At 34.2% G+C, this 11,567-nt stretch overlaps 1 protein-coding gene across 4 annotated transcripts; it reads right to left on the bottom strand.

The window, feature by feature from the left end:
- Positions 1–1,623: 1,623 nt before the first annotated feature.
- On the bottom strand, positions 1,624–11,317 carry LOC121224213 (zinc finger protein BRUTUS-like At1g74770). Of its 4 annotated transcripts, none has more exons than XM_041107060.1 (13): positions 10,810–11,317; positions 9,609–9,824; positions 8,431–8,625; positions 8,015–8,355; positions 7,310–7,541; positions 6,626–7,082; positions 5,392–6,547; positions 4,874–5,092; positions 4,630–4,767; positions 3,160–3,394; positions 3,029–3,088; positions 2,151–2,222; positions 1,624–2,029 (listed from the first exon to the last, which is right to left on the bottom strand). In XM_041107060.1, exons 1-13 carry the CDS (start codon positions 11,092–11,094, stop codon positions 1,928–1,930), a joined length of 3,708 nt encoding a protein of 1,235 aa, XP_040962994.1. In that variant the 5' UTR covers positions 11,095–11,317; the 3' UTR covers positions 1,624–1,927. The 4 variants fall into 4 exon arrangements, 3 of the variants coding, with proteins under 3 accessions (XP_040962994.1, XP_040962995.1, XP_040962993.1); XM_041107061.1 differs by having other exon boundaries at positions 3,160–3,271; XM_041107059.1 differs by having other exon boundaries at positions 5,392–7,082.
- Between the last annotated feature and the right edge of the window lie 250 nt (positions 11,318–11,567).

The raw sequence follows: 11,567 nt of genomic DNA, 5'->3' as shown, positions 1-11,567 counted from the left end.
AAAACAAAACTTTGAAAGTTTGATAAAATCAATAATTCTGCACAGATAGCAATATTAATATTAACTGAGTTAAGACTCAATCGATTATTAAAGAGTTTTTTAGTGTTTAATATTATTGCAACAACATACAATATTTAAAAATATGTTAAAATGATATTAATATATTGTTCCTAGTAATAATTGAATAAATTAATAGTATTAAAAAGTTATATAAGTATGTTATGAAAACTCTTCTAATGAACATTGTTCCGATTGTCATAACAAAAGTAAAACAACAAACAAACCATAACAAAAGTAATTTAATGAATCACGTAAATAATTTACGGGGTCTTACACAAACTTGAATCTCTTAAAAAATCTTAATGCCGGCACTAACTACAATTTCAACAGTCCAACGATTTTTGTAGTCTTAATCTGTCACACTATAAAAAATTCACTCAGTAATTTTGTAAAATTTTAATACAGGTGGGTTAGACCGAGTTCGAGTTTTAATATTTTTATTCGAGTCGAGTTTAAATAAAATTTTAGGCTTATTTATCAAGCCAAACTTGGGGCCTATCAAACAGGTCTAAAATTTTGTTCTAGCCCATGAACAGGTCTACATCAGATTAAGAATCCTAAATGAATGCAACAATTTTAAGTTGGTGTTAAATTAATTTACGACACTAACTCAATCAACAATATCATTAATAATAAACACTATCACGCATATCTGTGTGTGGAAACCATGTATTTTGAACATAAATTTGTATTTAAAATTAACATACAATAAATAATAAAATATATGGCTTGAACCTAATTAATAATAACACATTAAATATGTACGATATAAAAAATAAAAAATTAAATTAAATTACAAGTAAAACGAAATTTAAACACATGAATACATCATATTAAGAATATTAAATCTCTCCATGTGTATTTTTTTTACTGTTTTTTTAGAATAAAAAAAACTAAAGTACCATGGAATAACTCTTTTTGTCACTGTTTTAGTGTCATTTTGTTATTGTATTGCTATTATTATTTGGATATTGTATGTTAATTCTATTACTATTTAAGAGGTATTTGCTTGTTAAGTTACAGCTATCTTAGTATTAAATGATTTTTTTAATTTATTTTCAATTTGTTAGAAAACATTTATTTTAATATTTTTAGTGTATTTGATGTATTATATTTTTTAAATTTATTTTTATATAAAAATAATAATATAAAAAAATTTAATACGGATGGACCGAGTCAAGTACGGATTTTAACATTTTTATCCGAGCCAAATTTGGGTAAAATTTTAAGCCTATTTTTTAAGTATAACCCAAGCCTAAAATTCTATTGAGGCCTGATCCAAACCAACCCATCATCGCCTCTAGTTATGAAACAGCTCAAAGGTTATAATAAACTCTGAAATGCATTAATATAATGTTTGTGGAATTTTTACTGCCCATAATTATTCTAGGGAAAGGATTGTATGAAACAATAACGCCACGTCATCTGTATCCTTTTTCTAATAGTTTTATGCCATATCAGCATTTTCATCTTGAAACAAATAATATCCCTCTTTGATACAATCCTTTCTCATTATACTAAACTTGCATAATAATAATCCTAAAAAACATACGATGATTTAAGTTGAAAAAAAATTCCATAATTTATATAAAACAAAAAGCATCATATCCATTGTCTCCCTTAGTATGGGTAGTTTTATAAGCAGAATCCTTGCGTAGGGTTTAATAGGAAACATCACTTGAATAAGCAGCTGGATAACAAGAATGAGTTTCTTGGTTTTATTTATCTAGAACATGCACACGGTTGGTAAAGTTTTCAAAATACGGAAGACAGACCCTTAGACATATTCTCCTCATGGTGGACCTAAGGTAGGTTTCTTTCAATTGGCAATGGATGGCGAGAGAATTGCGCGCTTGTCTTTCATCTTCTATAGTACTCTCGTGTTATATGAGCCACAGTTGGAGCACTTATGATACTTCCAATGGTAGGGAGCTGTTCCTTTTGTCTCACAGTCATTGCATAGTATTGCCTGTAATTTAAGTTAATAATTTCACTGTCCAGTCCGTATCATAATTTCTCAAACACGGCTTCTATAACTTACAAAGAAGAGTGCCTATGATAAACCAAGACAAATAAACAACACGATGAACCTGATTTCGGTCATGATGTTCATCTGGAATTTTCTCTTCAGCCAAAAAAGCATCCAACATCTTAAAATAGACCTGCAAAAAAACACCCTTAAAAGGTTTAAGGATCATTCAACTCCTCAAAGCATCAATTCATCGTCATTTACTAAAGATAGTTCCAATGCACTTCATATAATCAAATTAAACAAGCAGGCAATCTGAACTTCCATGTAAAAAAAGAAACAAATAAAAGTTGAAGTCGAGCATGTTAGTGGCTAGCATGATCGTCTCTGCTAATAGTACTCACCTAGCCGGTCATGGGGAAGACTAAAATTTGAACATGGATCAATTTGATACAAATGTGAGGCATTGTTTTCTTCAGTTTGTAGACTTCAGATCTTCTCAAGCCTGTTAGATTCCGGATTACTGATTCTAAAAGTTTAGCTGTTTACATATCTTCAAGCACTAATTACAGCATAATGATGTGAAAGTGTTATTTCCTCTTTCTTCCCCTTAACTAAAACTCCGGGGGGGGGATAATCTTTAATTTTCCAAGCTTCCCAAGTAATTGAGACTAACGAGGGTAGAAATTACAGGACAAAAAAATTGTTATTACAGAAAAGTTTTAACCCTAAGCAATTTGTTACTACAGGACACTGATTTTGATTCCCCACAGGTTCACTCTTTTTATGAACCAATTGATTTAGGAAATCACAAACAAGTACATTTTAGGGAAGGCAACATATCATATATTGTTGCTATCAGCAGTGAAGCACTCATATGAGAAAATGCAAGCAATTTCAGATATAAGGATAAATTTGCGCTGACATGATAACTGGATATGGTCAACTTAGAACTCCAATGATAACATTCATTGACATTAGAGATAAGGAGAAACAAACCTGCATGTCCCCAAGTGACTTGCTACAGATTGGGCAGGTGTAGTGTGTACAAGTATAATCCTAGAAACAACACAAGAAGCAGATAAATTTCGGTGAAAGTTGCAAGGAAAAAGAACTTCAGACTTAAGTACCTGAAAACAAGCTGAGTGCATCATATGTCCACAAGGAAGCGCTTTTACTGGAGCTGTGGAGCTGAAGAAGTCTTCGTGGCAAATAGGACAATTGTCCTCAAAGGACTTTTCTCTGCATACATGCAGTGACAGAGATCGTGACAAGCAGGCATTGCAATTCATGCAGTGAAAGTAGTCAACACCCAATCCCTTCCCTACTCGGCAGAGGTTACAGTAAGGGCAGTGATAAATTTGCCTGTTGAAAATTTTCCATGTTAAACAATTCATAAATGTAGAATCAAGAAGTTAACAACCCTCTATATTACATGATAGGTAGTTCACAATAGCTTTAAACTTGCACCAAATTGCAGTTTGTTAATGTTATGTTTGGAAACATATTCCAAATTTTGGACTGGGATTTCGTTTAATATATAAAATGAGAATGAAATCTATACATTATGCATTAAGCTAGTTCAGAATCAAAATAATTATCTATTTGACAGGTATAAAGAGATGAATTTCAAATTTACAATTACATAATAGAAATTTCAAATTCACTGCTCATTGGCATCCAAAAATTCATATATTTGAAAACTAATCATGAATACTAAATTTATATGCATTTTATCACGCAACTTATGCTATTTTAAATCCAAATTCATCTTTTGAAATCCAAGTTCCTAAAGGCAACCTAAGAAGACTAAAAACGAAAGAATAATATTTGAAATAATAACAATTTAGAATTCAGAATGAAAATAAAATTATCGTAATGTTTGGACTTTCTAATACCCTTTGATTGTATAAAATATTCATATCTGAGTTATCTATTGTCTTTTTCCATTCATGAAAGTACGAGGTGACATCATTTTATGTCAGATTTTGACATGGATAATACACATTTCCCTTTATATCTGCTCAACGAAAATTTTCATTCCCTTAAAATTTCATGAGGTCCCTGATAAAATGCAATGACTTCAACGTGACTATGCATAGTATATGAGATCATAAAGTATAACATTCCAAACATTTGAAATCAGTTTACTTTTGGCCTTTCATTTATGCGAAGAAAGAATGCTTATAAGTTATAACTGCAAAACTTATCAACCACCCACCAATGACCACATATCAAGCACAGGCATTTAAATAGTAAACTAGAGAAGAAACATATAAAAATATCAATATCAAATTCTAATCGTGCAGTGGAAGTAGCTTTGCATACTAATTTCTAGTATTGCATATTCTAGAGTAGAAATAGTGAAAGATAAGTTGAATGTTTCCAATGCCACTTTGATCATGGACAAACTCTTAAATCTGATCCTTTCCTATTAAGTTTGTTGGCTTAACAAAGGTAAAAATAATGAGTTCAATGGTAGCAATGAAGTTTGAAGAGAATCAGAATTTAGTTGCATCATGTTAGGTGTCTAGAAATGTCCAAAATCAATCTTCAACACAGTAAATATCTTATATGAGAACAATTAAACAAGATATCACCTTTCGTCATCGAATAACTTGCAGATCCTGCAATAATATTTTCCCATTGATAGATTATGGCAGGAAACCGTTGAGCATGTAAATCCAATTGGCTGAATTACCAAGCATTTCATGCACATCATTTTTGTGACAGATTTTCTGCATATTTATTAGGAACAGCAGGTAAATGTGATGAAGAGACACAAAATTTAGAACTTCTAATTTTTAAAAGGGAAAAGCAAATTCATATACAAAGTGTTATTACCTATCCAGTTTATGATCAGCCACGTCATTATGGCAATGAATGCATGTATAAAGCTGGTTGCAACATGGGGCAAAAAGTTTACAGTTCCTCTTGTAGTGTTTACAACCCAATGCTAGTTCCAGAGGGTCACGATAGGATGGATGCTGACCTGGAATTCCTTCTCCATTATTTGAATTGTTTACTTCTAAATTAGATATCTGTTGCTTAAGAATCCAACGACTGTACCAGAAAAAAAAGAGTCAAATTCTATGAAGATATAAAAAACACATACACCCCACAAAATAGATATATAAACAGCTGAAAAGGCACTAATTGTATTTTCTAGCAGCCTATTGTCGCATTTGAGATAAATGTATTAGCTCATGGGTTTTTGGAGATAGGAGTTTCTGCCTGCAAACCCAATTATAAACATGTGAAATAAGCGTTTAGATTATCTAAAAGCAGCCTACGAAGACCACAAATCTTCTCCTAAAGTTTAAAAGATATCATTTACTGGAAAAGTAATGCTTATTACCCACCTCATTAGTAAGTTCTGCATCACGTGTGATTTCCTTTCAGGATCTAACGATGTGTCAGATGACACCCTTCTTATGGCAGCCTCTAGATCTTCTTGACTCATTGTCTTTAGTTGTTTGCATTGCCCAGTGTTATGAGTTACTTGAAACTTTTGATCTGGCTCATTAGTCCAGCCCATCAGATCAGCTGCTTCATTGCATCGCTTGTCACTGCTCATGCTAAACAGTTTGGAACATTCAGAACAGTTTTCATCACCTTTAAAAGCCTTTACTTTATCATCTATGTTGGGCAATCTTAACAGCTCAACATCAGCACCATTCGAACTAGTTCTTGAGAAATTGTCACAAATGGCTTCTCGTTTGTTAAGGACTTCAGGATAATATGTTGTGATAATCTCCAATGGATCTGGGGTCCACGAAGGAATAGTTGACTCCTCTGTTTCCTTAGCTATTTTATGTCCTTCCCACCATTCTCCTAACCATTCATCAAACATTGTATTTCTCGTGGCACTGTGCCATAAGGACTTAAGAGTTTGCTGCTCATCCGGAGTCAAAGATGACATAAGCCAGGGTATCATATCTTGTAATATTTCTGCTCCTGTTCTTCCAAGCATGTTTCCTATGATCATTTCTTGCTCCTTTAGCGTGAAACATTCTCTAAATAAGGGCCAAAGTTCAACTTCTTCACGATGCACATGGTCAGAGAGTAACTTATGCATCGATTTGCATGTATCCTGAAGATCAATACACAGCTTTTGGCGCTTCGCCACCCAGTCCAGTGTAACTGGTTCACCACTAGAATATTCAAGTTGCAATTCATATATCTCATCCAAAATGAGGGATATTTTGCTGAAGTTTTCAGCTTCTATTTCATGGTCCAGAGAATAAGAGTGGCTGATATTTCTGTGTTTTCCCTTTGCTTCCAAAGCTGGAAAAGCTACCTCATCCTCTGCATCACTGTGGATCCGATATAAGAAGTGTATCAAATGGAAGCGTTGGCGGAACTCAGGGAGAAACCCGGCATTTTCTGTCAGCAGAGCTGAACCAAGGACAAGATAATCCAAATCTTTCTTTAAAGCCTTATGAAAGAAGAAAATCATATCCATTGGTATTGGTTCATCAATAGCATAATCAACACAGTTCTTCTCAACAGAAAAATCTGGAAAAAAGCATAAATCCCTTGTCATTTTGGGAAAAAATATATGCAAATTGATTCCACCGCAGTTTGATGTCTCACCGTGCTTAATGCCATGGGAGCTGGCTGAAGAATAAGGGAAGTCCTTCTTTCCTTTGTAAACAAAAACTGGCTTAATTATCTTAGACTTAGATCCTTTACCAAGGGACATATCGGAAAGAAAGGAAGAAGATCCAGCATCCTCCTCAATTGACACAGGAAGAAAAGAGCATCTGCTGCTGAACAATTTCTCCAAGTCCCTTCTAAAACTTTCAACTGAGGTTTTTCCTGAATAACCTAAAAGGAACCACTCCAATAAAAGGGATGCAAAAGATGCATGGGTCAAAGAATATCCTTTCTTTATAATATGCAGAATGGACCTAGATTCATCCTCAGATAAATGAGCAGCAAACCAGGTGACCACACATTTCAGCAAACCTAGTGGCACCACCTGGAGGCTTATGCACAGAAGCTGCTGCTGCATTTCTTTACTGCAGTTCTTGCTAATGATGGGGAATACCTGAAAGAAACTGGAAAAGTGTCAAAGGAAAATGTAGCAAAACATTTTTAATAATTGGTTGATGGCAGTCATCCAGGCAAAACTTCAGTGAGTGATTATTGGCAACATGGTTGGTATGTAACTACAAAGAGATAAAGCCATATCATGACTTAAAATTGAAGCTGCAATAGAGACCATCTTATCCTACTTTTCTGTATAAGAATGGCAAATAAATAATCACTTTATACCTCATTTTCTTGTAAACTAAATTTTATGTCAATGTTCCTCACAAAGGACTCCAGTTTCTGGCACAGCTCCTTCACAAACTCATTTTCTGTTATCCCCTTTTGACTATTATAATTTACCAAGTACAGTAAATGTTTAATATCACTTGCAATGTAGAGATCTTGAGCGGGCAGAGACAGCTGAATGTCGGAAACATCAACCAAGACAGGGTAAAAAAGCTTCTCCAGTGCATTGCTGCAAATAACAAAACAAGTTCTGAAAGTTTGGACAAGATGATAAAGAAATAATAGCACAAGGAAAGATAATAGAGGTATTTCCGAGACTTAATAGTGCACGTCTCCAGACTTAGTTGTTAAGTCTTGAGACTAAGATTCCCTGTTTTCAAATCTTGGCTACTGACTTTGGAGGACTTAATACTCTTTCCTTCAAGTATCGATACTTCACAGTTCACTTTTAAACCATAGTTAAACCAATCTAAGGGGCCCAGAGTCACTGTTCACACCATAGGTTGACCATATAGAGACCTCAAATAAGTTAGGCTCATAGAGAGCCACCAACCATAATTTGAGGTCTCTATGACTGGGGCCATTGCCAACTCAGTTAGGGGGTGTTACATTTAGTGGCACAGACAAAAATATTTAAAGTAGACACCTTAATCAAATAAATTTTAATTAGTCTGCAAAAATGTTTTAGGAAACATATGTTACCAGTAGAAGATTAGGACATCAGCAAGGAATTTCAGTCTGAGTACAATAAAATCAAGATTTTGAAAGCAGCTTGATGTTTTTACTTGATGCAGCTCTGCCAGAATTTCTTTCAAATCTTTTTGAATGGCTCCTTGCCAGAAAAGAAGGCCATCAATTGGATTATTCCCGGTATTTGTTTGAAAACAAGGTGCTTTCATCCATCCAAGAGGATTCTTAATCAAATGGAATTTGAATTTGCTTTTGATAGAGATAGGACCATCAAGAGGCTGAACTCCTTTCGCAAGCTCAATGTGAAACTCAAAACCAGTCCGGTGTTTCTTATCTAGCCAGGATACTACAACCTTCAAAATTTGTTTAAATTTGTTACCGTCAGGAAGGTTACTCAAATTCTGGTAAGAATATAACAAGTGATCTACCTCTTGCAATGATTTTTCCTTCGGTACAACTTCTCTTACAAAATTTTTTATTTCTTCTTGCTCATCTGGATGAGAAAAAGAGATCACCCATGGTAGAAAATCCTGCAGCAGAATTACAGGGATGCTACCAATGAACCGCCACACCAGAGAAGCTTGTTCTTGGAAAGAAAATTGTTTAACCAGCAGAGGGAAAACCTGCATGCAGTGCATAAGATTGTAGAACGTTGGTTAGTCAGGTATGCATTGACATGTTGAACATGAAGAACGCAACTATATCAAAAATTAATTGTTGGAACTGCTGTTGTTAAATAAATTAAGTATCCTACTACTTTAAATATTTTGAGTGTCATCTTTAAAGAGCTCATTGTGCTAAAAATTAAAAGATAAACAAATGAAAAAGTGACACAAAGACATAAAAAAGAGAAGTTTGCAAACTTACTCTCCCTTGGTTAGATATCTAATCAATTGCCTTAAAGACATTAAATTAGAAAAATAGAAAATAAAAGTCATCTAATCAATCAATAGATGCCATGGTTTTCCAGGCTAAAAAATTGCGATGAAATAGAAGTTTCTTATTCATAGCATAGCGGTTTCCTTCTTTTGCATCCTAGTTTTGATAAGGGCGTCTAATTAAAAATACTATTAGGGCATTTGAATAAAAAATACTTTTGTTCAATTTATAGACTAACAGAAAAAGGAAACAAATGTAATTGAGGACTACAAGCTCATTTCGACTCCCTTATTATAGTTTGATGGACACACAGCATGCATTTAAATCTATTATGGAGTTATAAAACTTCCAGAAGATGTGTATAGGATAATCCTTTAAACTTTTATATGCATCTAATCTAATTATATATCTCCTCTGAGAATGCTTTTGATACTTTAGATGTGGCAATGGTAAAGTTCTCTCATCTACAACAGTTTCACAGTATGAACACAAAATGGATGAAGGTATGTATATATATACACTTTTTAACATAATAATTTATGCATCTATATAGCTCTAAGAAAAAAACCTTTGTGCCCACTCCCCAGAAACAATCCAACCTTCACCTTTGGGTATCGCTTAAACTAGAAACAAAGGGCAAGCTAATGGGGGAAAAGCAACACAATTCATGTAATGGGAAAAAGAAAAGCAAAAAGAAATAACTAATAAAAATAAATAAGAGAGTTACCTGCTTTTCTTCTTTCAACATATGCTGGCAAATAGAAGCTTGGATGGCGCCAATGCAAAATACAAGTTCTTGCAATGCTTTAGAGGTATTTTCACTTCCCTCCAATGCATTTAAGCAATAGAAAACAGAATCGAAGTTGTGATCTATACTTTCATGCTCCAGTGAATATGTACAAGCCACATTTTTAACATGTGCATCCAGAGCTAGAAAGACAACCTGCCAACAATTTTTGTTTATACTCATGGAACTACTGATGTCAATTGGAAAGTTATACGTACATAAACGCATACTATGATGGAGGTTAAAGTATCTAGGCATTCCTTGTTTGTCAAAAATGAGATCTAATCTCTACTCTATAAAACTAGGTTATAAATTTTTGTACATTTCATATTGCTACAAACAAGTAAAATTGAAAACTTCGCTAATGAAAAACCATCTAAATGCTAATGTGGACTTCTGAAATCCGAAAAATATCCGAGTTGAAACATTATAAAACATATGTGCTTGACGGAAAAAATTCTTTTGCTACTTTAGTTCTACCCACCGGTTTGTATTGTCAAATTTTAGGAGTTCATGTCAGCATTAAGACACTTTCCACTAACATTTTTATACACTGCAAGTACATCAAATATTAACCTTTTAACATTAACCTATGTTTTAAAAAAAGAGCGTTTCTTTATTAGCTAAGCTTTGTTCAATGCTATGTCCGTCTTTAATTAATTTAGTATTACTAAAAGAATTAGCAGCAATTCTTATTTCTTTAACTCTTCTACTTATAAAAATCAAAAGCCACATAACCTACCTAAACTCTGATTAATTTATTAATCTGATGGATGAAACATATAAAATATTCAGCGTGAAAGTCAACTTATGTTTTGGTTACACCAAAAGTCTTTCGTTTATAGTTGATAATTAAACAACAATGAATTAATGCTTATTGCATGCATAATCCTCGGCTAATTACTTGATCATCTTATATTCGTAAAATTAGTTAAAAAGAATCAACAATAAAGATTTCAACTGATCCAAAGCCACCTGCTCTATTTGATTGCTGAGAAATGAAAAGAAATGGAAAAAGGAAATTTTCATAGATTTTATCTGAAGAAGACAGAAGGACGACATTTGTCCGTTTTCTTCGGACGAGTCTATTTTCATTTTCTAGACAGCCAAACAGAATAAATATGCAGTCAGATCAGCTCACCTCATCTTCAGCAGCGCAGTGATACTTACAAACAAGCTTAAGAAACTCGAACCTTCTAAACAGCTCAACCACGAATTCACGCGAGTATGAGTCACTCTTCCCATCCGCAGCGGCCGCAACTGCCAAACGCCGGAGCTCAGTAAGCTCCGCCCGTATAGCCGTATGGAAGTAAAGCAGGAAAAGAATAGGAGCATCTTGGAGCCGCAGACCAGCCACCGCAGCAAGCGGCGACTTTCGGTCCTCCTCCTTGTCGGGCGGGTCTGAGTGAGCCTGGCCACCGCCCATGCACTGCTAAACCACGGGCAAAAGAAGGCAACATGAAGAAAAGAGAGCGGGAAGGGCTTTGCATTTGGGAGAGAGTTTGGATTTTAAGCTTGTATGAGGACTAAAATTTCTGTTATGAATTGAACGATGGCAATTTGAATGATTTTTAAATTATTTTTTTGTTGTTTTTTACTACAGATTTAAGAGATTGCCACGGGGGGTGACGGGGATGTTCTACCAAACAACGTTATGGGATGAGTCGCACCGCAGGCCTTTTTGTGGTGTTGATGTCATAATGGGGCGTCAAAACGGGTTTCATTCGGATCGGGTCATGCCTAATAGAAATTTCTTTGGTTTTTCTAATATATTCTTATTTACTTCATAATCATTAATGTCCTTCAAAAAAAGGTTCATTGCAAGATTTGTTCTCTCTTTTTTCCGTACGATTTCGAATTTCGTCTAAAAATGATATGTGCATATATTAGTCTATTTTA

Source organism: Gossypium hirsutum, chromosome D12 (genome assembly GCF_007990345.1).
Source record: "Gossypium hirsutum isolate 1008001.06 chromosome D12, Gossypium_hirsutum_v2.1, whole genome shotgun sequence".
Lineage (NCBI taxonomy): Eukaryota > Viridiplantae > Streptophyta > Magnoliopsida > Malvales > Malvaceae > Gossypium > Gossypium hirsutum.
The sequence above is the reverse complement of the archived record's forward strand: the minus strand, read 5'-3'. Positions and strand labels throughout refer to the sequence as shown.